The following is a 27,828-nucleotide window of genomic DNA, read 5'->3' as shown; positions in this document are numbered from 1 at the left end:
CAGCACAGAGCCAGGGTGGGGCTCCTAAAATAATTAGTCCCTTTCCCAACTTTGAATTTAAAAAAACAAACAAACCAACAAACAAAAAAACCCCTAAAGCCCCACGACCCCACAGAAAAGTTGAAAGGTTAGTACAAAAAAAATCCATATACTTTTCATCTAGAATCACCATTTGTCCACCCCTAAATATGTCTACCTGCATCTAAGATCAAGGATATTTTTCTACATAGCCAGAATACCATAATACCCAAGAAATTTAACACAGATACAATTATATTATCTAATACATAGTAACTGTTCTAACTTCTCCAAATCTCCTTTATCTAGATTCAGCATCCCATCAAGGTTGGTGGTTTTCTCTCATCTAAAAGGAGATTTTATCTAGGAGATCCTTGCATTTTTTCCTTTCACAACATTAATATTTTGGAAGAGTCTAGGTCAGTTGTTTTATGGAATGTCTCACAATTTGTACCTATCTAATTGTTTCCTCATAATTATAGGTCAAACATTTTTGGCAAGAATACACTGTGATTCTTCCTACTTTATCACGTAAGTCACGTCCATTTGTCCCTCAATTATCACTCTATCTGTAAACCATTCACTGTTTACATTCACTGTTGTCACATCAAGCTAAGTTATTTGAAGGCAAGGACTAGACTGAATGAGTCCTTGGTATCTCTGGCAGGAACTACCACAGGGCAAGGACCAGAGAAGCTACTGAACTACCCCTGAATTGACCCACTTGATCAACTAGCCAATGTCCCAACGCTTGCCTAAGGAGGTTTTCCAAGTTATAGGCTTCCTCACAGAAAATTTTTGGAGTTATACTAAGCCACAGACCTCAATGTCTCAAAGGCCAAGAGAAGGGTAAACTTACCAGTTCCTGAGCCTCGAGGGGCTGGAAGGGCAATGCGGATACAGCAGTTGGCCACTTCTGTGAAAATGTCTGGATTGCGGCATGCGGCTGGCCCAAGGACACGAAGGATATAGTTGATCTCCCGAGAGCCGAGGCTGCCAGATACAACACCAGAGGTAGTGCTACCAGCTCCACTTGTAGCTGCTGAGCGAACAACCTAGTAAAGAGAGGGAGAACACTGCTGATTAAAGACCACTTTCTAAAACACAACTGCATTCAAGGAAGAGTTACCAAGGATTAAAATACCAACCAAGTTCTGCCTCAAGACAGTGGAGGACAGCCTTTGATCTTTGGGAGAAAGATACACTTGGTCTTTCAAGTCCTATTCCTTCCCAATTCAAAAAATGTGGCTTACAAAAAAGTTACAGCATTCAGCATACCCCCAAAATTATCAGCTATTAGACTAGATGATATGTGACCTTTATAGAAACTGGGTAACGTATATAGATCATTGATCATCCAGATTATGGCTCCCAAATTTAAGTGCCAGCTCCTAGCCTTCCCAAATGCCATCCCAATTTTAAACCAGAATGGTTCAAACTCTAAAAATATGTAATATTGACATCCACTTAGTGTATAAAAACAAGATTAAATGCTTTCTTTATGTTTCAAAGTCAATAATCAGTCTTGGATAATGACAGCCAGGAGATATCAAACTACTTATGGACTGTTTGCTTTGATACCACAGGGCTTAGACATTGTCATGCTTTTGCTCTTCTCATAAAAAAAATCATGGAAAATATAGGAAAGTATAACGAAAATAGTTCCACTGTATTTCCCACGATCTATTGCTTTGTGAATTATGTTCATAAAGGTAAAAATCTTTTGGACTCAATGCTTTTCTTACCAAATTGGACATGCTCTTCAGTTTAGCATAACAACTTCTACATCTTGCCTGCCAGGCTGCTGCAATCGTAAAATAACTCCCATTTTTTAAGTACAGAAAAGTGTAATTCCACTATGTGCCATCGTTTATTCAGTCCTCTGCTGGACATTAGATCTCTAGTCTTGATATTACAAGTAATTCTACAGTGAACTTTCTTGTATATGTACCTTGGCATACTTTAGTTATCAGATAAATTCTTAGCCACAGAATTTCTAGGTCAAAGGATATCTTAAACTGACAGTACCAAATTGCCCTCCAATGTGGTTGCACCAATTTCCAATCCTACCAAAAGTAAGAGTATGCCTGGTTCTTCACACCCGTACCTGCAATGGATATTATCAAGCATTTACATTTTGCTACTTGATACGTTAAACCTGCCACTGATCTTCCTTTGTTTCCCACACCCCCAAATAAAATTTCCTTTAAGCTTACAAAGTTTTCTGTCATCCAAAAAGAACCTATATTTTTTCATAGCATTTTAAAAAGTTGTATAAGCTTTAAACATTTTAAGTATGTTTGTTTTTAAGTCAGAATCCTGTCTGTATATAGTTGTTTCTTCTCTGTTGGGCTGTCTCCTGACCTTGGATCAGTGTACATGCTGTCTTTAACAGCCTTCTTTTGGTTTTGCTCATGTCAGGTGAAATCAAACAGGCTGGCTGAAGAAGAACTGTCTGAAGAATGTGAAATATATACTCATAGACGCATAGAAGCATGAAGTGGCACCACCTTTCCGGCAAGCAAGCTAAAAAACAATATATACCTTTTGATCCAATTTCTAAGCATTTATAAGAAAAACGACCTTAAATTTGACAAAGCTATGCACAAAAATGCAAATAGCAACACTATATATCAACATGGGAAACGATGTTCCAAGAGAGGAAATTGAAAGTGAAGGTCAGTAGCATTCACCTGATGATTGCTGAGAAAGAATTAGCAGAGGAAAGAGTTTGTAAAAGTACTGTGGAGAAAAAGCCTTATTGGTGAGATGTTAGCCCCCAACCCCTCTGTTGATGTCTTAAAGTTGATGACATAAAGGTTTTTATTTTTCTAATTGCTTTGTTATTTCTTCTACTGCTTTATATGTTTCCTAAAATAAACAAATAAACCTCAGTTTTCTCATGTGCACAATGCATATTTGTAAAGAGCTTATCACAGTCATAAACATTCCAAAAATTTTACTACGGCTGACCCTTGAACAACATGGGGGTTGGGGCACCAACCCTCCGTGCTGTCGAAAATCGACGAATAACTTATAGTGGCCCTCCACATCTGAGGTTCTTTATCTGTGGATTCAACCCACTATGGATTGTGGTAGTACTGTAGTGTTTACTATTGGAAAAAAAATCTACATGTAAGTGGACCTGTGCAATTCAAACCTGTGTTATTCAAGAGTCAACTGTACTTTTACAACCCCAAAACACAACGTTTGGAAAACAGGCTCTTGGGTGAAGTACTCCTATAAGAGAATGACCTTTAAAACATGAACTTGGTGGAGGGTATCCTAGTTCCTTATTAACAAGTTTTGGAGGACACAGGGAGTGGGAAGGGTAAGCTGGGACGAAGTGAAAGAGTGGCATGGACATATATACACTACCAAATGTAAAACAGGTAGCTAGTGGGAAGCAGCCGCATAGCACAGGGAGATCAGTTCGGTGCTTTGTGACCACCTAGAGGGGTGGGATAGGGAGGGTGGGAGGGAGGGAGAGGCAAGAGGGAAGAGATATGGGGATATATGTATATGTATAGCTGATTCACTTTGTTATAAAGCAGAAACTAACACACCATTGTAAAGCAATTATACTCCAATAAAGACGTTAAAAAAAAAGTTTTGGTTCAAGAAACCTATATTGCTAGAGAGGACTTTCTAGATAAGAGCTACCACTATAGTAAATTTAAGGGTAAAAAATGTATTTTCTAGTACCTTTTAAATGTCACTCAATGGGATAATCTACCATACACCTAAGCAAGCACCTAAGCACACAGTTGGGAAATTTTGTTGGGCAGAGCATATCTGTAACACCTAGCTATATACTTGATGAAGAATCAGAAGTCTATCTGCTCTGAGAGCAAGGAGAACAAGGTATTATGTAACACTAAACCAGCATCGGACACCAAAAGGACTCACCTTTTCCATGGTATGGCGGAGGGTGCAGGGGTCCTCAATAATGTGTCTTAAGAGAAGGGTGACCAGGGGAGTAAACCCATTGAAGCCTGAACTCTGGGTCAAATTCAAGATCATGCGGGTACTCTTCAGCTCTGCAAACATCATGGCATATTTGTGGTCTCGGGTGAGCCTCAGGCAGAGGCGAAGGGTGGCATGCAAAGTGTCTGGGTCCACAGGGACCCCTAGCATGCTCACACAGGCCCGGATTAAAACAGTCACCATATCCTCTGTCAGGCCCTGGATCAGGATCTCCCCAATTTTTGTTTCTTCCAGGCTTGTCTCCTTTTCAGTATTTGTACTGTCTAGGGCCAAGGAGGTATCTATAAATGGGAAAGTAAGTGTTCAGACAGTTAACTTGACATTTCCTCCCATCCTCTCCCTCTTAAGTAACCAGTCAAGCACTTGGGTCCTATTAAGAGAAACAGACCAAATACCAATTCAAAGACCAGATGAAAAGGCACATAAAGAGGAGGACTGTGTATCTTTAAGTCACCAAGCAATCTGATGGATAAGAAATCACTCATGGTGAAATCTGGCCAGAATTTAAGCCATAAAGGCACACTAGCTTTGTGTAAGACACTCCTTGAAAGATTCAAAACTAAAAGTCCATACCATTGGCTTTATTTTCTTTACGTTTGATATCCATTTCTTTGCTTTCTTCCAATGTCTTCTCTAGTTCCTGTCCATTGCTGTTTTTAGAATTTTTATTCAGCCGTGGTACCCTCAGGAGTGTCAGCATCACCGGGCGCCGGTTCCCTGTTTCCTCATTAACCTAGGAATTCAAGCAGACAAAAACATCTCTACCGAAAAAAGAATTGTAAGGGGGGTGGGGGAGCTGGAACTCTGTAGCAAAATGCTGTAACAGGAAGGAACCTTGGCAATTTATCCCACCCCTATCATTTACAGAGAGAAAGCCTGAAGGTCCTCAGAAGGAAAGTGGCATACACGAGACCCTACAGCAAATTATAAACTTTCCAATAGAGCAGACTCCATCCCCCAACCACTCCCTAATCCTTGACTGAACACTTAAAATCATTTCTGGGTGGGACAGTATCAAATTGCCACAGACTCATGGCCTAACACATGGCTTTAAGAAGACTCAGTTCTCTGAAAACTATACCCCATTTAGTAGTGGTAATACTGTTCTTATAACACGTCAGGACTGCTGGTTCAGGAAGAAGCAAGTGGAAAGGCATACTCAGCACCTTCCCCTCTTTTCAATCAAGTTTATGGCATTGAGTGAGCATGTACCTGCACCATTGTAGTGAACTGGACAGTGTATCTTCTTCGGCCTGCAGTGAAACGCACACTTGTCTCTCCAGATTTCCAGGCGGAATCAATAGTGCTATTGTTGCTTGCACTGTAACTACACCAACGTCCAGAGCGGTCATCAAACCAGCGCCAGTTGTTGTTGTTGGACTGTAGGTACTAAATACAAGAACACAAAGTTTCATTGTACTTCCTTACAAGGTTGATTGTTATTAGAAATAGTAATTTCATCAGTGTTCATTGCTAAAGCTAACCCAGGAAAAAGAAATATATTGGACATTTAAAATGTTTTGCAAACCAAGAGAGAAGTTTTCATATACCTTAACCCTCGCATTCCTGAGCCTCTCCATATGCACAAAACACTCTATACCCTTATCCTGTGATGCTCTGCTTTCCTTTTGTTTCCAACTATTTTCCACAAAAGGTAAACATTTTAGATGTACTGGAACAAAACTTGTTTCTGGGAAGGTACTAAGATGATGTGGCGTATATAATTTTCGTATAAGGAGCACTTGCTTTTGGAGGAATCCTTGCACACTCAGTCCTTCACATAAAAGAAGAGCCACTCCTCCTCTGGAGACAGAACACTTCTTTAACATTTACTTCCAGGGTAAGTTCTTAGACCCTTTAGCCAGCAGCTCCATAAAAAAAAAAAAAAATTTCTAACTCCCAATTCAAAAGAAAACTCTAGCTATCAAGATCCCTCAAGAGATTTATGCCTTGATCAGAGAGCTTTACATTTTTTTACCACTATCCCATATTCTCTTCTGGTCTATTCTTGCTTCAAGAAGCTGAGCCGTTCTGCTCATCACATACACCACATTACATACCTTAGTCATTTGGGCTCTCCTTTTTGAGGAGATGGCTGTCTTTTCATAGAAATCAATCAGAAGCAACACTGGGGTGATCCACCTATAACAGGAGAAATGATTTACTCTGGGCAAGCCAGAAACCTGCACAACATGGGAAAACTTATCTTGATTTCATCAGGTACCTCACAATTTTCAAACCACAAAAGGTATCCAAGATTTGTCCCATACATGCCCCAGAAAACTGCCTGACTCAAGCCCTAAGCTTGAGGGCCCAAATCCCCAGGGCAATAGAAATGAAAACAAGAGAGATTACAGGGTCACTCACTTTGGGGTCTGGACCTCCTTTTGTTCCTTGGCGGCCTGTAGGCAGGGCTGAACCACTTCCAAGAGTTTGATTAGGACATTAAGGATGCCACTAGATTCAACCACCCAAGCACAAGGTAGCTTCAACTCCTGATTGATTAATCAAAGGAAAAAAAATAAAACAAATACCAGCTTCTACTCAGTATCAAGGATTAGCATGGTATAGAACATAAGAGTGAATGCTAATAGAATTGGTTGAATTCAAATTGCATTTCTACCACTTACCAGCTGTGTGGTCCGAGATTAGTTACTTAAATTCTCTAGGCCTTGGTTTCCTCATGGGTCAAAGGGAATAATTTCTATCTCCAAGGTAATTGTGATACACTGTGCCAACATAGTGGCTGGTACATTAGTATGTGCTTAATATGGAAACTGTTACTAGTATCATTAATATCATTAAGACCTGTTACCTACGCTAGTTGAAAAGCTTCTGATTTACAGACAACCTTTATAATCTTCCAAGGAAGATGGAATAATTAAACACAGCAACATAGTTAATGGTTCCCCTTACAAGGGCTCATAAAGTGTTACTGATGTAACAGGAAATCACTGGAAGTAATTTAAATGGCCGACAATAGGTAGTTATTTAAACTAGGGGACCTCAAAAAGATGGAATAGTATATACATGACGTGGGAAAATATTTGTAATATAATACTGAGAGAAAAGAATACACAACTTTCTAAATACTCTGATCCCAATTGTTTAAATGTACAAAAAAAAAGACTAGAAGAAAAATATTAGCCTGTCATTTGTGATTTTTTTAAAAAGGGGGGCTCATGAGTGATTTCTTTACATTGTAATGTTTTGGGTGACCCCCAGCATTCAGTACTTTGCAACATTTCCCACAAGTATCTATTCACAAGTGCTATATAATAAGAATCATCACTTTTATCACAAAGGAAAGCCCTGAGACTGTAGACACACAGACTGACACATATATTGGACTTAACTCCTGAGTTGCTACAAGGGTTTACTACATTAAATCCAGGTTTTACCATTAAACATGATAAGCTAAGAATGAAGAATCACTTGCTCAAGGTTAGGTGCCTCCTAATTCCTATGATGGCTGGAACAAGAACATGTCCTGGCCAAAGCACGCTTTACCTCAAATAATCTGCTGACTGACCAGGTAGGAAAGAAGAGTCAGATTCTATCTGACACCTATTACCAAATTTCCACATCCTACCCCACTCTTTGGCTGCTAGTTAGTTTTCCTCAGAGAAGCCAAAAATATTCCACAACTTAACTGTAGTAGTCATTCTAAGTACCTTCTTACAATTACACCCCATCCCGCAATCCTCTAAGACCCAATTCAATTAACATTTGTTCTGAGAAGCCCTTCTCTCATTATCCAGAAGTGATGTATACTGCCCCCTCTGAACTCAGATAAAATTGTTTATGCCATTCATGTGGCATAGAATGCTGTATTTTGTACTTAATTGTGTGCATTACAGCCTATTAGAAGCTGTAGGCTATGAAATGCAGACATTTCCTTCATTTCTCTTTACCTTCTTCAATGTCTCAAATGGTAGGTGTTTGATGATTCTTTGATGAATGAATCACAAGGACCAAAAGGTCTAAATCTTACCTCAAAAAGCAGTGTTAAAAGCAAGATTCTAGTAGCCAAATTGGAGGCCTGGGGCAGGGTGGCCATCTGACTGATCCACTCTGACACAGTTTTTGTGTCACTTGTTGTCAGGGGAAGAGCGGCTTTGATCAATACATCAGCAGCTTCCCACACCTAGGAAAGCAGAAAAGTGGCCAAGTCAAAAACTGTAGATTGAGTATGATGAGGTATGTCAAAACATTCTCAACCTTATAAAATACTCCCTCCACCTCTAAATACATTCACTGAAGGAGAGGGGGTAAATATTAACATATTTACTATAGGGTGTCTGTATCAAAAGAAGATGTATGCTATTAAAGGAGCACCTCTAAAAAATTATTTTCTTAGGCTAGATTACAAGAAGTCTAAATTCTAAGTTAAAGAAAATGAATATTTTTAAAAATTTTCTGGTGCATATACAGAGTCAACCCCACAAAGGTTCTACCAACTTAAAATCTTTCACTACACCCGCCCCAGAATTATCATTAAAAACAGAAAACAAAAATCCCAGTTAGAAACATTGGTCTTGCTTTAGTATGCACGTTAAAAATTTCTTGTAATGAATTTTATGTAATTGCTCTTGTCTATTAAGGTTTTAGTTTGCTTAAAATCACTTCTATAAGCTCTTAATATAGATTAAAGATAACTAAACATTGGTCATATCTTGTGGGGGGAAGAAAAAGGGTTTATTCAGTTTGCCTTTTACTCTTGTGATGTTTCCATACACTAAAGTTATGTTTACATACAACACTTACTTTCTTCCTCTGTCTCTAAACTTAAAAAAATATATAAAACAAGATTCCAATGATTTAAATACATAAATCATAAAAAACAGTAAAGGAAATACAACCAAAATGCTAACTGGCTATGTGGGAATTTAGGGTAATTTATTTCTTATTCTACTTCAACAACTAGCATACATTAATTTCATAATAAGGAAAAACACTGCTTAAAAAAAGACAAACAATAGGTCACAACTACTCATTCGGATGGGGACTCATCTGTCAAAATGGTTGTTGCATAGGATGAGAGGGAAATACATTTATTTAGGCCAGGGGGCCTAACTTGGCTCAAGAGTGAGAGACATTTTTGACATTTTAGATGAATCTGAGACACCTAGAAAAAGAGAGCTTTGTTTTTTTCTTTCAAAGACATTTTTTTGTGTGTGAAGCAGTTAATTCATGTTTTGCAGGAAAACACTCAAGAAAGAGCTAGATTACTAGATCTACAGAATTCAAAGAACGAATACATCCTATCAAATAAAATGCAAAAATACTCATTAAAAAAATAAAAAAAGAAATCAGGTTTTGATAGATGGCAGGAAAACCATTTTACATACTCCCCTCTTCTGGCCCCTGGAGAACTTACCTGATTGACTACTTGCTTCAGAATCATGTCTCGATAGTCTGCTCCATTACGTTTGATTGCTGTCATGATCAGATCACACACCCGGTACACTGTGTCTGGGAGCTCATCAAGAAGGTGAAAGCAGCCTGGCAACATGGTATCTGTGAAAGTGTGGAGTTCATCTTGCTCCAATGGATCAGCATCCTGGAACTTCTCTAGACATTTAGCCTCTTCCTCTTCCTGCTTTTCCCGAGCTTTCCGTTCCTCCTCCTCCTTCCGGCAAGCAACTTCCTGGAGGCAGGGAAGGAAGAAAGTGAGAAGACTCTAAAAATGTATCTGCCCTACCATATGGATATTCTCTACCTTCTCCTCAAGCAGGTGATACATTCGTTAGAGTGTGGCAATGAGTATGAAGGCAGCCACACAGGCTAAGGCAAGACAGGGGAAGGACACCTCCAATCCTCAAAGCACTGGCAACTTAGGTGCATCATCCTACATCACCCCCCACAAATATCATTTGTAGACATTGCCCTGCATTCTCTGCAGGTATGGTAAACTGAAGTAATTATTACCTAGATTCCTAGGTAATAAAGACAGCCAAGTTTGGCCTAATGGGTACTACCAAGGACATTTTGGGCCTCTTATTTGACAATAAATATTAATGCTTCATCTGTTTCACTTAAAGCTTCAGGTCAATGTAATGTAGATTAGTGATGGCAAGGTTGGGATGAATGAGTATTCACATGTCTTTGTTTAGACTTTAATTCGACCAATTACTCTGCAGTAGTAGCAGAATGTTCATAGAAATACTAAGATTAATGTGTCAGACCCTCTTGGAAGCCCCGTTTCCTAGTTACCTCAGGTGACTCTGCCCTTTGATCCATTGGGATATCCTGTCCCAGAGACATGGCAATTGCTCTCATCATCTGGTCCTCTTCGGACATACTCAGATCCTAAAGAGCAACAACAGAAAATCCAGCAACTATACACACTCCAAGGAACTACACACACAACTCATAAGGAACCAGACATCCTGTGCTCAAGCTTTAGAGAGGAAGAGAAGGGGCTCTGAATGCTGCTCTCTAGAGTCAAACTCAATTAGGCTTACCTGGTCACTTACGAGAACGAGAGGGAAAAATCACAATAAAATTAAATATAGGAAAGGAGCTTCAATGTGACCATTTGGCATCTCACAAGAGAGCCTTCCTATTACTTTCTTATTATGCATAATTTAAGAGTTCCTCTGCAAAGTCCAGTAATTTGCATGACTAGGAGACAGAAAGCTTCTGCTCCTTATATTCTAGAGCTATGAGAGTTAGCATATAAAGAAAATATTGACACGGAGAAGTAAAGCACATCAGCAGCCAAACCAATGCCCTGAAAGATTAGAGCCCCTGAGCCAACTCACCCGAACAACTCCTCCCATGATCGGGGGAGGGTGGGTTAGAAGGTACTCTGTGGCCTGCTCCATGGTGCTGGTGTTCAACAGGGCCTCCATAGCATGTTCCCTTGTGAAGCCCATGTCCATGAGCTACAAAAAGAAGGCAGGATCTCAGAACCATGGTAAAAGAGAAATCCAAATGCATTTTAAAAAGAAAGGAATCCTTTTAAGACGTAAACAAGTTTTCCTAACTTCATATGAACTGAGAACATTTATAAGGTTAAGGCAGTTAGATAACGTGAATGATCCTTTCTGCCTGGTGCCTCCATACCATTTACACAGAGCTACACATTGAGGCAAGGAGCCAAGGTGATTCTCAATTCCATCCTTTTAAGAAAATTCACCTAGATGGTTATTATCATTAGGAAGATTATTCTAATTCAAAGATTGAGACTCACACACAGAAGCAAAACTTGGTCCCACTTTTCTTGAAGACAAACTGGCAACAGAACAAGAGCCTGAAAAACTGACCCAGGAAATCTACAACTAGGAAATAATCATGAGATGCACAGAAAAATTTGTAGAAAAAGAAACTATACATCACAGCTTTACAACATCAAATAATAAGAAAATCAACATATCCAGCAATAAAAGAATGATTAAGAAGTAAAAAAGACCCATTTTCTTAATGACAGTGGTATAAGCCTACATACTGTATGATGTTACTATGTAAAAATTACGCATAGAACTAAGTGATGAAAAAAAGGACATAATGACTATTTTGTGTGGTGATATTAAGAATGCCTTTAAAAAGTATTTCAGTATATTTCTAACTTTTCTTTAAGTGAGCACTTTTAACTATTATAATAAAAAAAAGTGGCATGTACATATAGAAGACATGTTTGAACAGGACTCTAGATATAAAGAGAACACACATACATACACACAAATTGCAAGAGGAGTACGCTAAATGCTGTTTGAGACTGAAATGTGAGGATCTAAGTGCATCCCCCCCCGCCGCCACTTCTAGCCTCCAATTTTTTAAAATTTAAAAATGAAAACAAAAGTTTTATAGGTGACTAAGGTTTCCGAAAGCTCTTGATGGAAAATAAATTTGGGCCACAATATTCCTTCTCTTCATAGACTAATGAGAAAGTAGCTGAGGACAGTTTGCCTCCAAAGAACATGGCAACCACAGCCTACTGAGAATACGTAAAAGACTTCCAATACTAAACAATATGCTTGGGAGGACACAAATCTTTTACCTATTAGGAGTACTGAAACTATTCTCCAGCTTTCTCAGGAGAAGAAAATGAAGAATAAGAGAGGGAACAAATTTAAACCTATCCCCTAACAGGACCAGGCATTAAGAAACTTAGAAACCCCACGAGCAGTATACTCTCCGGTGCAAAGTCTTGGCCCTGGAGTGTGAGGTCAGAACCCCACCTGTTGTAGTTGTTGCTGGTTGACTTGAGGTTCCCGGCGGGAGCCACCTTCCTCTTGTCCTGTATCCTCTTCTCCTCGAGACCCCTCCTTCTCTTTGCTCAGTCTTTCTCGAATAACAGGTTCTCCTCGGAGGATGTGGCACAGGATGGCCAGCATGGACTCAGCCATTCGCCCACCATACACCTTCAAGGGTTTCCGGTTCCACAGGTTCTTGATGCAAGTAAAGGCTGCCTATAAGTCATTTGAAAAGCTGTGTGAAGATCATTTTGTTTCAATTCAAAACCCCAGGAAGAATAAGTCAAAGACTTATGAGACGGTCCTTCCACAATCAGTGCCAACAACAAAATCCTAGGCAGTACTGAGGTTGGGGGGAGCCCAAGGAAGTACAGAGAAGGGGCATTTAACCCAACCTGGAAGTACCAATCTGAAGTTTACAGTTCAAATGTTTACACCACAGAAAATTATCAAGTGATCTCTATCCCATTCTGCAAGGCAGCCCTATCTGGGAGTAGGATCCAGTGGTTCTCTACCAATCGAGTTGTTTCACTAAGAAGGACAAAACAGAGTGGGAGCTACCCAGTTGGCATGAGAAATTGCTCTTGGTTTTAGAATGCTGACTACTCACTTTCTGAGTTACCACAAGGAAGCGGAGGGCACTGAATTGTGGAAAGTTCTGAACACCTCCAGGCAATTTGGCAGGCAGTGAATGTGGAGATTCAAGCACCGTGGTGGGATTCACCATCTTCTCCACCAGCATTAGCCAGGCATCTAGGAATTCTCCTGTGCCATCAGGTAAGTCTGAATGTTCTAATCCCTCAGCAACAGGAACTTTGCCTCCCATGGACAGAGCCCAATTGAATGTTCTAAATTCAAATAAGAGAAAGTATAGAGATAGAATATTAGTATTTTAGATTGGTGATGGGGAGAGAAAGGGACACATTCAAAAGCTTCCCAGTCCCTCCTCTTGGAGCTATTGCTTCCAGTCTATCCAACATTTATTAGCTTTACCCCCCACCCCCTTTTTTTTTACTTGAAGTATAGCTGGTTTACAATGTTGTGTTAGTTTCTGGTATACAGCAATTCAGTTATATATATATATATATATATATATATATATAGTTCTTTTGCATTATAGGTAATTACAAGATGTTGAATACAGAGCTTTACCTTTTATTTGGGTTTTTATTCCAGCTTTATTGACATATTATTGACATATATTTGTTATACGCATATATGGCAAAATTACTACCACTTCTAGCTTTACTTTTAAAGCCAAAACAAACAAAAACCCTAAAGTGAAACTTAGCTTAGAATCTTCTGACCAAAAGAAGCAGAAAAATGATCATATTCAGAGAAAACAGCAGAAAAGGACAAGTGTATTAGAAAAATATGTACCAGACATTACAAGTCAAATGAAGAAAAACAGAGACCCTTACAAACATTCCTAGGACAGGCTGAATCCCACCCTCCAGGAAGATGGAGATAAATACAGTTAGTTCCTGAAACGTGAAAGGGTATACCCAATGGCTGTCCCTATGTATCCCACTGTCACAGGATAGGTGGCTTAGAAAGTTGTGGGCTGCTAAGGCACACAGAAAAGACCAAACTCCAAACAATGCTTCTCTGTAAAGTAACATGATCCTTACTCAAAAAGAGCATTGTGGCCTCCAGAGCAGAGAAATTTTTGCAGCATGAGGTGGTAGGGATACTTCCTCTCATCAAACAGCATTGGGGATGTAAAACCAACTGAACAGATGAAGAATGTCAGCCTGGAAGAGGGAAAAAGCAAAAAGTTAACCTTCTCTGAGGCAGACACAGAAGCAATGGGAAATTCAAGTAAAAGCCAAGAGTAAAATTTAACATTGCACTGAAGTGACTGATAGACTGACTAGAATGCAGGTGGGTGAATAGTTTGGATATTAAAATTTCTAAGGCAAAAAAGGGTGACAGTTCCCACCTACTAGTAAATACAAGGTTATTGGAATGCAGTTTGATTACAAATGCTTTTAAAATCTCTATATTTCAGACTAGGCAGAACCAAAACAAGTAGCTTAAACAGTATTTGGGGTACACATTTAAGAGTAAAACAAGGGACCTCCAAGTCCTCTAATTCAGTGGCTCACTCTGCATTCAAGTGGAGAAGGAACCAATTAGATTCTTTCTGCATCTCAAGCAGAACCTCACCTGAAGCGTGGAGTAGGCGTATAGGGTGGAGGCTGCCAAGATAAGCCCTTTGTGAGGAGCTTAGTGAGAGCTGAGGCCGTTGATCGAGCAGCAGGTGTTGGTGCTGTGGTGGTGCTGGCAGCATGATGGCTCCTTCTCTGGCGGACAGGAGACCCCACACAAAGTTTAACAAGGAGTCCAAATAGCTCAGCCAGTGCTCTGCCTAATCTAGAGGAAGCTGTAACCCAAAAGTCAGAATAAGGCTGTACAGCATTTTCAGAATGGTTTCATTATAACAGACACATTACTGTTAATACATTTTAATGACTGACTACTCCCTCCCACTCAAACATTCTATGAAACACCTGGACTTGTCTCTACATATGATATCTGAAAAGGAAGCTCCACAGGGAATAAATGCCTCTTTTGAAGGCAGGAGACTGAGAAGTATGTTGGCATTCAATATATAATAAATATGAAAGACAAACAAGATAAGCACTCACAGTGTTAGGAGATATAACCTGAAACTACCTTTGTAGAAAGCAATACACAATATGAACTATTTAAGTAAATGATATATCTATGTATTGAATTATGGAGTCACTTAAAATGCCTACAGAGAACTTTAAAAATGGCAAAAATGCTAACAACTTAGACCAGAAAAGAACATCACATATATACTAGTATCGTCTCATCATAACATTAAATGTATGGTCCCCAAAGGAAAAAAGGTTGTTAGGAAAAGCATAAAAATTTAAAAAGTGGCCTTCTTAACACATTATATTTGGGTAATTTCCTTGCTTTTCTTAAAACATTTCTCTGTACTTTTTCTATAGTGAATATTTATTACTCCTAAAATCACAAATGAAAATGCTGTCACAACATGTCTGAAATAAACATTATTTCATCATGATCCAGGTCTGAATCAAAGCACATCTCTTAATTATACACATGTATATATGAACCCACTGTAAAAAAAATAGGCTCTACTTGAGCTGGTACCACATATCGTACCCCAAAAGCTCAGTAAGCTCTGAGATATACAGCATAAGAAGAAAGGAACAGGTCTTTTCTTTTTCCCAATCCATCCAAATTACGATCGCCCAATCCTAATGAGGGATCAGGCTACAGATACTCGCACTGCCTGGCTGGAGGTTGGGTGGGCCTAGACTCTGAAAGCCTAATGCACGTACACATTAAGTTTGTACTTTTCCACCACCGTTTTCAGGTGAATAGACAACAAAGTGGCTCAAAGGTAGTCAGCAAGGATAAAAGAGAAAAACAAAAGGCCAGTAACCACAGAGAAACAGACATCAAAAGCATGGGCTGGGCCCACCCAGAAACCTCAGAATGTTCGAAGGTCACAGAGGTCTAACAAAGAAAGGGGAGATAAACATTAGCATCTTCTTGGATGGTCAATTTTTCTTCAATATGGGGAAAGCGGCAGTAGACTTTCAAATTAAAACAAAGGAGCAGAATTAAACAAATTAAAACAGAACATAAAATTCAAGGAGGTTTAAAATAACAAATGGAAACACCAAAGGCCATATTTTGCTTGCTTTTGGGCAGAGCCCGCAATTCCCAGGAGTTGTCTACATTTTCCTTCACATTAAGGTGTCAGAAAGTGGCAAATGTACAAAATTGGTAGAGGTACAGAACACAGAAAATAGGTTCCCCACTGATTTTACATTAAGGGGCAAAAGATGGCAAAGACAGATCAGTGCACATCTTTATTCACTGTTTTGGTTGCACCGCACAGCACGCGGAATCCTAGTTCCCCGACCAGGGATTGAACCCGCACTCCCCACAGTGGAAGTGCAGAGTCTCAACCACTGGACCGCCAGGGAAGTCCCCAGTGCACACCTTTAATGTGGTCTTGCATCATATTACTGTAGTCTCCACAGAGCTGGCAAAGTAACTACTAAAACACAAATCAACTATGTCACTTGCCAGCTACACTTGAGGGACAGAGAAAGGAAAAGGAGACTGAGTGCAGTAGCCAGACATGTAACAGGAAAGCAGGAGGGCTTAATTAATATTAATACCACAAAAGCCAAGAAAAGAGTATTTTGAGAAGGAGGTGATAGGTCAACCATCATGCTGTGGAAAAGTGAGAAGTGGACTGAAAAGTATCCAATGGACTTAGCAACAAGGTTACAGATACCTCGGTGAGACATTTCAGGGAAATGGTAGGAGCAGAGGTCATCTGCAGTAGTAGAAGAGTGAGCAGGAAGAAAAGGAGGGGTAGACTTGGCTTTCAGAAAGCGATTCTCTCATCTCTGTATACCTAACAGTTAGTACAGAGCCTGTCACATGGCAGACACCTGAAAATGAGCCACCAAGTTTAAAACTTCCTTAAAGGAAACAATACAGCCATACCAGGCTCTAAAAGGGAGCAGAAGAAAGAGAATCACCTGACAATAACGGCTTGATTTGCTTGATTCTGGCAGCCATGGCAGGTGTGATTTTAGATTTGCCCTTAGAGTCTGAAGCAGTAGGTTCATCTGTCTCCATAGGAGCCAGCGTGTCACCATCAAGCCCAATGCCTTCCAACAAGCCCTGGGTAGAAGCATCCATACTTCCAGCAGTTCCATCCTGTTCCCCATCTGTAGACATAAGAGGGGAGCAATAAGACCATGTTGACCCAGCACTCACCTGGTTCCTTGTTCTGAAGAGTCCGAAGAAAGAGGTACCTACAGTGCTTGTTACTAAAATGTCCACAACTTTCTAAATCTGAAAAGAAAAAAACGCAAAACTGTACTTCTTTCCCTGGAGTCCTTCTAAGTAGCTAACACTGACATCTTCCAATGAGAGCATGTTAAAAGTCTTAACTTTCAAGGGCTACCTTGGAAGACTGTAGGCACACTGCATAACCCAGAAACTTCACATAAACTGCAGTGTGTGTGGTGACCCCATGCACTCAAGGCGCATACCCCACTAGAATTTTAGAGCTCGTTAATAAACTCATTTGGACATCACAGATTACCACTAGAGAAATATATTTCCTAGAATTTAAGATTTTTGTATATGAATGTGAGATGAGTCTTTTGGCGGGGGGGGGGGTGCTCTTGATCTAAGAATCAGCATTAGGCAAACTATAAAACACATCAAATTTTCTTTCTAATATTCTGGAAAAACTATGTGGAAATGGAGATACCTTTGTTAAATGTGAAAGAAACTGCTGGGGAAAAATATATCGAAATTGTTATGCAAGGCAATTCTTTGACTGCGAGTCTAATTTTGTTCTTGGTTTTTAGTAAATTATTTTATTCTTTCCTTGACTTAAAGTTGGTATATTTAAGACTGACAAAATTTGAGATTCTAACACTTGGTTTCATCCATTTTCGTGTATATTTTATTAATTCTGTCCCCTTCCTCCACAATACAATAACTAGCTGTCATATAAAATCCTTATTTGTTGTTTCATAACTTATGTCTGCTTTATTAGTTCCTTATCATTTTCTCTATCTTTAGCAATCTCAATACAATTTTTAAGCATATCTTTTTTTTTTTTTTAAAGCATATCTTTTTTTTAAACATCTTTATTGGAGTATAATTGCTTTACAATGGTGTTAGTTTCTGCTTTATAACAAAGTGAATCAGTTATACATATACATATGTTCCCATATCTCTTCCCTCTTGCGTCTCCCTCCCTCCCACCCTCCCTATCCCACCCCTCTAGGTGGTCACAAACCACTAAGCTAATCTCCCTGTGCTATGCGGCTGCTTCCCACTAGCTATCTATTTTACGTTTGGTAGTGTATATATGTCCATGCCACTCTCTCACTTTGTCACAGCTTACCCTTCACCCTCCCCATATCCTCAAGTCCATTCTCTAGTAGGTCTGTGTCTTTATTCCCGTCTTACCCCTAGGTTCTTCATGACCTTTTTTTTTTCTTCTTAGATTCCATATATATGTGTTAGCATACAGTATATCTGATAGGTTTTTTTAAAAAATATCTTTATTGGAGTATAATTGCTTTACAGTGTTGTGTTAGTTTCTGCTGTATAACAAAGTGAATCAGCTATACATAAACATATATCCCCATATCTCTTCCCTCTTGCGTCTCCCTCCCACCTTCCCTCTCCCACCCCTCTAGGTGGACACAAAGCACCAAGCTGATCTCCCTGTGCTATGCGGCTGCTTCCCACTAGCTATCTATTTGGTAGTGCATATATGTCCATGCCGCTCTCTCAGTTCATCCCAGCTTACCCTTCCCCCTCCCCGTGTCCTCAAGTCCATTCTCTACGTCAGTGTCTTTATTCCTGTCCTGCCCCTAGGTTCTTCAGGACCATTTTTTTTTAAAGATTCTATATATATGTGTTAGCATACGGTATTTGTTTTGCTCTTTCTGACTTACTTCACTCTGTATGACAGTCTCTAGGTCCATCCACCTCACTACAAATAACTGTTTCATTTCTTTTTATGGCTGAGTAATATTCCATTGTATATATGTGCCACATCTTCTTTATCCATTCATCTGCCCATGGACACTTAGGTTGCTTCCATGTCCTGGCTATTGTAAATAGAGCTGCAATGAACATTGTGGTACATGACTCTTTCTGAATTATGGTTTTCTCAGGGTATATGCCCAGTAGTGGGATTGCTGGGTCGTATGGTAGTTCTATGTTTAGTTTTTTTTTTTAAACTTTGGGTTTATTTATTTTATTTATTTATTTATGGCTGTGTTGGGTCTTCGTTTCTGTGTGAGGGCTTTCTCTAGTTGTGGCAAGTGGGGGCCACTCTTCATCGCTGTGCGCGGGCCTCTCATTATCACGGCCTCTCTTGTTGCGGAGCACAGGCTCCAGACGCGCAGGCTCAGTAGTTGTGGCTCACGGGCCTAGTTGCTCCACGGCATGTGGGATCTTCCCAGACCAGGGCTCGAACCCGTGTCCCCTGCATTGGCAGGCAGACTCTCAACCACTGCGCCACCAGGGAAGCCCTATGTTTAGTTTTTTAAGGAACCTCCATACTGTTCTCCATAGTGGCTGTATCAATTTACATTCCCACCAACAGTGCAAGAGGGTTCCCTTTTCTCCACACCCTCTCCAGCATTTATTATTTGTAGATTTTTTAAAGATGGCCATTCTGACTGGTGTGAGGTGATACATCATTGTAATTTTGATTTGCATTTCTCTAATGATTAATGAGCATTCTTTCATGTGTTTGTTGGCAATCTGTGTATCTTCTTTGGAGAAATGCCCATTTTTGGATTGGGTTGTTTTCTGGATATTGAGCTGCATGAGCTGCTTGTATATTTTGGAGATTAATCCTTTGTCAGTTGCTTCATTTGCAAATATTTTCTCCCATTCTGAGGGTTGTCTTTTCATCTTGTTTATGGTTCTCCTTTGCTATGCAAAAGCTTTTAAGTTTCATTAGGTCCCATGTGTTTATTTTTGTTTTTATTTCTATTTCTCTAGGAGGTGGGTCAAAAAGGATCTTGCTGTAATTTATGTCATAGAGTGTTCTGCCTATGTTTTCCTCTAAGAGTTTTATAGTGTCTGGCCTTTCATTTAGGTCTTTAATCTATTTTGAGTTTATTTTTGTGTATGGTGTTCTAATTTCATTCTTCTCCATGTAGCTGTCCAGTTTTCCTAGCACCACTTATTGAAGAGACTGTCTTTTCTCCATTGTATATTCTTGCCTCCTTTATCAAAGATAAGGTGACCATATGTGCATGGGTTTATCTCTGTGATAGGTTTTTTTAAAAAATTTTTTATTTATTATTTATTTATTATTTTTATCTTTGGCTGTGTTGGGTCTTTGTTTCTGTGTGAGGGCTTTCTCCAGTTGCGGCGAGTGGGGGCCACTCTTCATCGCGGTGCGCGGGCCTCTCACTATCGCGGCCTCTCTTGTTGCGGAGCACAGGCTCCAGACGCTCAGGCTCAGTAGTTGTGGCTCACGGGCCCAGTTGCTCCGCGGCATGTGGGATCTTCCCAGACCAGGGCTCGAACCCGTGTCCCCTGCATTGGCAGGCAGATTCTCAACCACTGCGCCACCAGGGAAGCCCCTCTGTGATAGGTTTTCATACACAGAATTATCTTCACTGTTTTCTTAATAGTTTATCAAATTCATTTTCGCCCTGATGCAGAGTATAGGAGAAGAAAACTTTCTAGAAAAGCTACTTCTGTTAATTTTTGGTTTGTTGCATTATGGTCAGAAGATTGTATTGGGTGGGCCAAAAGGTTCGTTCGTTTTTTTCCATAAGATGGCTCTAGTAGCACTTAAGTCTTTTAACTTCCTTCAAAACAATTTTGTTAGATTTTATGTGACAGCTGTCATATCAGCATGCATTTAAAAAAAGACTTATTAAAATTGGTGAATTTCTGTGTAGCCATTTTAATATTGAAGATGGGAGGGAAAAAAAGCAACATTTTCAGCATATTATGCTTTATTATTTCAAGAAAGGTAAAAACGCAACTGAAATGCACAAAACGATTTGTGCAGTGTATGGAGAAGGTGTTGTGACTGATTGAAAGTGTCAAAAGTGGTTTGCGAAGCCAGAGCCACTTAGAATAGTCATTTACCATTTTAACGTAAGAAATTAAGCTTCTGAAAAATAAGCATACAAAAAAAATTAAAGACCCACCATAATCTTTGTTACAGTAATTTCTAAGAATCAATCTTACATTCTCAAAAAACTACATACAAAGATCTTCAGTTTTCAAAATAGTACATTAGAAACAACAGGGAATGGTTAATTCGTGGTACCTTTACATGGCACTTAATATTAAGTGAAAAGAGACCTGTAAAATATTATGTCTAAGATAATCACAACTATGTTAATAAAACATACCTTCAGGGAAAAAGATTAGCAGATACTTCCAAAATATTTTTTGTGGTATAAATATGGGTGATTCTTCTTTCTACTACATCTTCTAATTTTTATCATTGTGGGTATGTATTTTTTTAATAGAAAAAATAACTGAAAATAGTTTAATTTTAAAATAAATAATTAAAAATTAATGAACGGAAAAAACTGAAGACTACAGATGATAGACCTACTAAAATTTCACAATAGACCTATAAAGACAGAGACAGACAGAACTTAAGAGAATTAATGGCTAGGATTTTAGTTTCTTGGAGTTACCTGATCTTTTTCCGCCCTGGGTCGTACCTGCCTTCTCATCCTTTGGAACCAGTTTCTGCATGTCCGCCTGACCAAATTCACACCCAGATGGTAGGCTGCAAGAAGAGAAACAGTGAGCAAAAAAACCTCTGATAACTCATCTTTTTAATGTTGTGCTTGGTCTCTGACCTGCTTGGCTGACACTATCCCCCTCCTATAGCAGGTAAGTTAACCTAATAAAACATCTGCAATGATGGAATTCCTGAGGTCGTACTCAACAGGTTTCCAACTCAACTCTTTATATCTGGCTAACAACAGGACCAAACTGTAAACACCCACCATGCTGACACAGCATAATTGAGATATCAGGTTAAAGATGACACATTTGTAAGGAAGTCCTTTGGCTGATAAGTGGGAAGGACAATGCTATTGGTTAAATGTTGTGTCTCCTCAAAATTCAAATGTTGAAATCCTAATGTCTGATGAGACGGTATTAGTAGTAAGGCCTTTGGTAGGTGCTTAAGTCTTAAGAGTAGAACCCTCATGAATGGAACTAGTGCCTTATAAAAGAGGCTCCAGAGAGATTCCTAGTCCCTTTTGCCATGTGAGGATACCATGAGAAGTCTGCAATGTGGAAGACAGCCCTCACCCAACCATGCAGACTTCCAGCCTCCAGAATTCTGAGCAATAAATTTCTGTTGTTTATAAGGACCCAATCTGTGGACTTTGTTATAGCAGCCCGAATGAACTAAGACAGACAAGGAGGCCTCTGAACTCTTTACCTTTCTATCCTTGACCAAAGCAATACCCCAGGCTCACTAAGCTTAGTTTCTCTGTTAGGAAAGACAACAGAGATAGTAAAAGAGATGACCATTTCCTTACCTGTTTGGGGTACACAGGGAGAGAAGGACAGTGCTTTCCCACACCAGGGAACAGTATAACTGGCTCAGCTTGCTCAGAACACTCAGACCCAACTGAGAGCCCCACTGGTTTACGGAGATGGAACGAATTTCACTCTGTAGCCAAAGTAAAACAGGTGATCTTTGGGATGCCCTCTGAACATTTATATTCAAAATCAACTTTCAGCTATTTACAAAGGATAAGGGATTTCTATTTTTCCTTCCTTACTATTCTCAGAGTTGTGTACTTCATCAAAATTTCCACACTTAAGAGATCATAGTTCCAGAAGGTATTCTCTTACAATATTTACAATCTGTCTCTAACATCCCTTCTCATTTCTTCTTTGTAAAATGAAAAACAGGAGTCATAGGCAACTCTGTTCTTCTAAATGGAAGAAACAGTTTTATAGACACATTGACAGCTTCCTAATTTTTTTAGATGGTGAGGGGGCTTGTTATTTCCTGTTTATTTCTTTATTTCAATCAATCAAATCACTCCCTAAAGCTCTGCTATGTAATTTAATTATTTTCTAAATAGTTTATAATTGTGCTTTTCATTTATTTTGATCCAAAGAACACACTCCTAGCTCAACAGCATAAAACAGGGCTGCTAAAAATACGACACCAATAATCTTTAGACTTGATTACTTGACAACTAAAGGTAGCAAAACTGTGAGCACTCAAAAAACAAATAAACAAACCCCCCCACCCCCAAACTTCAACTTTCTGGAGCCATAAGAGGACCCTCACATGGAGTGCAGACATAGGGTTTGATATTTAGAAAATCTTTAGTAATCTGTTAATCACCATTAACTTAAATGTTCTGTGGTCAAATTTCCTTCTTGCCATCTTATTATCAAGCCTACACGCATTTGTAGAAAGATTAGGAAGTAATACGGTCAGATGAGCACCCAGTTGAGGCTTGTCTGCTAAAAGGGGTGACTATACATCCCTAAGGCCTATATGGATGCTACAGATCTATTAATACCTGTATTTATCTCAACCTCTTTCACTCTCAAGAAGGTCCAGTTGACAAAACAAGTTATATGGTCACCCAACTTCCAATGAAAAAAATACTAAGGGGAAGTGAAACTAGACAGCAACTTGAAGCATAAACTTAAGTCATCCACCCAAAAGAACTCACCCTAAAACTGTTCTTTCAGTAGCTCGCCTAGGTAGAACTGCTTCTAAGTACACTAAGATGCCACGTATATGCCCTAGGTATTTTACCGACTTTAAACCAACATGTTCACACTTAACATAATTCTTACCTGTCCAACTCTACAAGTATGAACAAACATCATGATGTAGGCGTGGGCAGCAGTGAGCGCATGCAGTAGAGGTGTGGCTTGAGCTGAGAGGGTAGCATCAGCAACATTGCCAGCACAAGCCAGTTCTCGCAACAACACTGAGCCCCCAGGGGATTCTATTGGGCGGTGTAAGGGCTCCAAGGAGGAAAGAATGGAGTCCAACTGAAGGAGACCCTCCTGAAGGACTTTGGGTTCATGTGACAGTGTCTGAAATAAGAAGAATAATTAAAGCATTAATGTACAATGAACTTCATATGCATGTCTTAATAGTCACGATGAAAGAAGTGGAAGACAAGTCTCACAAATTTCAGACCTGGCCATGGTCTTGGACCTGGTAAATGGTGGAGCCAAAACATGAACGAAGGTATGACATACCTAAACGCCTTTTAGAGCAACACATTACTTCTCTTGAATGAGAGGCTTTCAAAGGTGGTAGGCCAATCAAATTTAAAAGATTGTGACAGCCAAACTGGACTACTGTTACAGCAAGGACTCCATGCTGTAAGATTAATTCCAAATTTTGCACAACAGGGAGCAATGTTAGGCAAGGTTCCAAAGCATGGAAATGAACCACTATTACAAACGTTTTTTTCTTACCACAATAAGAGAGACAATTCTAGGATAGGCATCAGCTAGGCATTTTCTTATTTTGGAGACAACTCAAGGATTATATGGCCCCTGCAATTTCTTTCTGAGTATGAAGAAAAATCTTGACAGTGAACACTATCACTTGCCATTCAAAGATAGGAGAACTTATGTGCCTTTCCTACGGCTTTAAATAAATCTATCCACCCTCACACAGTATCTTACAGGTAGGATAAAGATGGAGCAGCCCTTTCCCCCCTCTCTCTCTCATAAATAGCACTTAATTAAGTATTTGCAAAAAGAAAAGCAAAATAAAATATCAAACGCAGATGTCACAATTATGGATCTTTCCAAGTCCGCAAGAAATTGGATTTCTGATTTTTAGCAGAAATTACTTATCATTGCACAACTCAGCTAATAAATAAGCTTCACAGATTTAATCCAATTCCTATAAAAATCCCAATGGCTTTTTTTTTCAGAAACAGAAATATCTCTCTTAAAATTCGTACAGAATCTCTAGGGACCCCAAATAGATATAGCTATCTTAAAAGAGAACAAAGTTAGAGGTCTCACATCCCCAGATTTGCAAACTTACCACAAAGCTACAGTAATCAAAAGTGTAGTACTGGCATAAAGACAGACATCAACACCAACAGAACAGAGAGCCCCAAAATAAACCCTTGCATATATGGTCAAATGATTTTTGACAAGGTTGCCAAAACAAGGGTACAATAGAGAAAGGACAATCTTTTCAACAAATAGTGTTGGGAAAACTGGATACCCACATGCAAAAGAATGAAGCTGAACCTTACCTTACACCATACAAAAAATTAACTCAAAATAGATCAAAGACCTAAATATAAGAGCTAAAACTATAAAACACTTAGAAAAAGCCATAGGATAAAAGCTGCACGACACCGGATTTGGCAGTGATTTCTTAGGTATGACACCAAAAGCACAGGCAATGAAAAGTAAAAAGCAAAAACTAAACAACAAAAAACCCCCACAAAAAACAAACTGGACTTCATCAAAATTAAAACCCTTTTTCACATCAAATGACACTACCAAGAGTGAAAAGCAACTCATGGAATGGGAGAAAATAATCTGCAAATCATTTATCTGATAAGGGATTAATATCCAAAATATATTAAGGATTCTTACAACTCAACAACAAAAACAGACAACCCTATTAAAAAATGGGCTCTCCCTTTTCCTCAGAAGCTCTAGGCTGATGAGAGAAGGAAAGCATCAGGCAATTGAGGGGAAAAAAAAGTGCCAGGCTATCTAGAGAAAATGTGAAGAGATGCTCCAGGCCAATGAGAAGAATTAGGCAAGAAACACACAGATGTGCCAGCCTTCTGAGAAGCACCAGCCAGCAATACCTTACTTCTTTGAACTTGGAGGAACGGCTTCATCTCTACCCTTCTACCTCAAAGGGAATCTATGCCAAAATGCTCCAGTGAATGGAGGACACACTTGGATTTGTGAACTGAAGTGAAACGCAGAATCTCTGAGCCTTGGTTGTTTTGAAGATTGAAAAATCTTGTTCAGCATGGGTGACCACCAAAAAAGCAATCTAAAGCCATCTATATGTCACAACTGAGACAAACTGGGGAGTCTGTTGTCAAATAAAATGTACTGTTTCGGAAAAAAAAAATGGGCAAAGGCCCTGAACAGACATTTTTCTAAAGAAGACATACAGATGGCCAACAGGCACATGAAAAGATGCTCAACATCGCTATCAACAGAGAAGTGCAAACGAAAACCACGAGATCTCATTTCACATCCATTAGGTTGGCTAGTATGAAAAAACTAGAAATTAACAAGTATTGGTGAGGACGCAGAGAAATCAACCCTTGTGCTTTGCTGGTTGGAATGTGAAACGGTAGAGATGTTGTGAATAATACAGTATGGCAGTTCCTCAAAAAATTAAAAACAGAACTACCAAATGATCTAGCAAATCCTACTTCTGGGTAGATAACCAAAATAACTGAAAGCAGAGCCTTGAGTATGATCTCACTTTAAAGTCAAACTCAGAACCAGAGAGTAGAACGGTGGTTGCCAGGGGCTGGGGGAAGTTGCGGAGATGTTGGTCAAAGGGTATAAACTTTCAGTTATAAGATGAATAAGTTCTGGGGATCTAATGTATAGCGTGGTGACTATAGTTAATAATACTGTATTATATACTAGAAATTTGCTAAGAGAGTATAGATCTTAAGTGTTTTCACCATACACAAAAGCAGGGTCTGGAGAACACACCCATGTTTGTAGCAGCACTATTTGTAAGAAGTGGAAGCAACCAAAATGTCTATCAATGAATGAATGGATAAACAAAAAGCACTTTAAACATACACTGGACTATTATTCAGCCTTAAAAAAGGAAGAAAATTCTAACATATGCTACAACATGGATGAATCTTGAGAAAATTATGCTAAGCAAATTAAGCCAGTCATAGAAAGACAAGTACTTCATGAATTCAACTTACATGACATACCTCGAACAGTCAAAATTCAGAGACAGAAAGTAGAATGGTGGTTACCAGGGGCTGGTAAGGAGAGGGGAATTGAAAGTTGTTGTTTAATGGGTGCAAATTTCAGTTTTACAAGAGGAAGAGAGTTCTGGAGATGGGTTTCACAACAATGTGATGTACCAAACACTATTAAACTATACACTTAAAAATGGTTAAAGCGGTAAATATCATGTTATATCTCTTTTACCACTATTTAAAATAAAGCAACTTCATTTTTGGGCAAAATTTGAGCAATGAACTACAGGTCAATCATGCTTAAAATACACAACTATCAAGCCTGAGAAAGGGGAAAAAAAATACATGGCTAAACAAACCAGACTGTGTTAAAACCCACTTCCAAAGCTTTCTTGGAGATTTATTTTCCCTTCCAAAAAACTCATATGTTAGAACTATATACCAAATTCAGGAACAAAGAACAAACACTTTGACTTTTCAATGAGAAATAACGTGGCACACTATTTATTAGTCACAAAATCCACTTATAGTACATAACCTCAAATTTCTTCATTATGTTTTAGTTGAAGGGGAGACCACAGTAAAAACACGTATATAGAAGTATTGCAAAATTGATTTCTAAAAGAAATGAAAATATTCGGCCAGATGCTTCTTACCAATATGGATTTGCAGACACCTGCAACAGCCTGACAGGCTGCAGATGTGGGAAAGTCAATGGGCAGATTGGGAAGACCCAAAATGGTAACCAAAGGCAAGAGTCCTTTCTGATTCACAAATTCCTGGCAGTGGTCATCGGTTGTATTGTTGCTCAGAATAGATTCCACAAATTTCATCTAGGTAATAAAAATTAAAAAAAAAAGTTAGAGCCTGACACTTGGAACTAAAATGCCAGCTTGGAATTTGGACAGGGGTAACCTTATAGTCATGAAACCAGTATTTTCTAGAATATCAAAACCTCAGGTAAGCAGTAATAGGTATATGAAATGACCCCTAAACATCCAGAAAATAAGGAATTACAACTTCTTCCCAATATATCTTTTCAGCCACACCTAAAGTCACATAATCTGAGAAGCACAGAGAGGTTAAATGACTTGCTCAGGGCCACACCATGAATTAGTGGCAGA

At 39.1% G+C, this 27,828-nt stretch overlaps 1 protein-coding gene across 16 annotated transcripts in view; it reads right to left on the bottom strand.

Moving 5' to 3' along the window:
- HUWE1 (HECT, UBA and WWE domain containing E3 ubiquitin protein ligase 1) overlaps window positions 1–27,828 on the bottom strand; it is a 142,397-nt gene that overhangs the window by 39,317 nt on the left and 75,252 nt on the right. For 15 of the 16 annotated variants that reach the window (XM_057537611.1, XM_057537615.1, XM_057537609.1 and 12 more), the window contains 19 exons: window positions 27,361–27,537; window positions 23,595–23,840; window positions 22,307–22,440; window positions 21,446–21,540; window positions 16,769–16,960; window positions 14,376–14,592; window positions 13,838–13,960; window positions 12,817–13,054; window positions 12,192–12,422; window positions 10,773–10,895; window positions 10,222–10,317; window positions 9,386–9,655; window positions 8,000–8,152; window positions 6,373–6,500; window positions 6,066–6,147; window positions 5,218–5,394; window positions 4,579–4,738; window positions 3,928–4,286; window positions 878–1,073 (listed from right to left, as the gene is read on the bottom strand). In XM_057537611.1, the coding sequence (XP_057393594.1) occupies window positions 878–1,073; window positions 3,928–4,286; window positions 4,579–4,738; window positions 5,218–5,394; window positions 6,066–6,147; window positions 6,373–6,500; window positions 8,000–8,152; window positions 9,386–9,655; window positions 10,222–10,317; window positions 10,773–10,895; window positions 12,192–12,422; window positions 12,817–13,054; window positions 13,838–13,960; window positions 14,376–14,592; window positions 16,769–16,960; window positions 21,446–21,540; window positions 22,307–22,440; window positions 23,595–23,840; window positions 27,361–27,537 (3,397 nt within the window). The remainder of the gene's footprint in view (window positions 1–877; window positions 1,074–3,927; window positions 4,287–4,578; window positions 4,739–5,217; window positions 5,395–6,065; window positions 6,148–6,372; window positions 6,501–7,999; window positions 8,153–9,385; window positions 9,656–10,221; window positions 10,318–10,772; window positions 10,896–12,191; window positions 12,423–12,816; window positions 13,055–13,837; window positions 13,961–14,375; window positions 14,593–16,768; window positions 16,961–21,445; window positions 21,541–22,306; window positions 22,441–23,594; window positions 23,841–27,360; window positions 27,538–27,828) is intronic. The other variant, XM_057537607.1, reaches the window with a different exon arrangement.

This window comes from Balaenoptera acutorostrata, chromosome X, assembly GCF_949987535.1.
Source record: "Balaenoptera acutorostrata chromosome X, mBalAcu1.1, whole genome shotgun sequence".
Taxonomy (NCBI): domain Eukaryota; kingdom Metazoa; phylum Chordata; class Mammalia; order Artiodactyla; family Balaenopteridae; genus Balaenoptera; species Balaenoptera acutorostrata.
The sequence above is the reverse complement of the archived record's forward strand: the minus strand, read 5'-3'. Positions and strand labels throughout refer to the sequence as shown.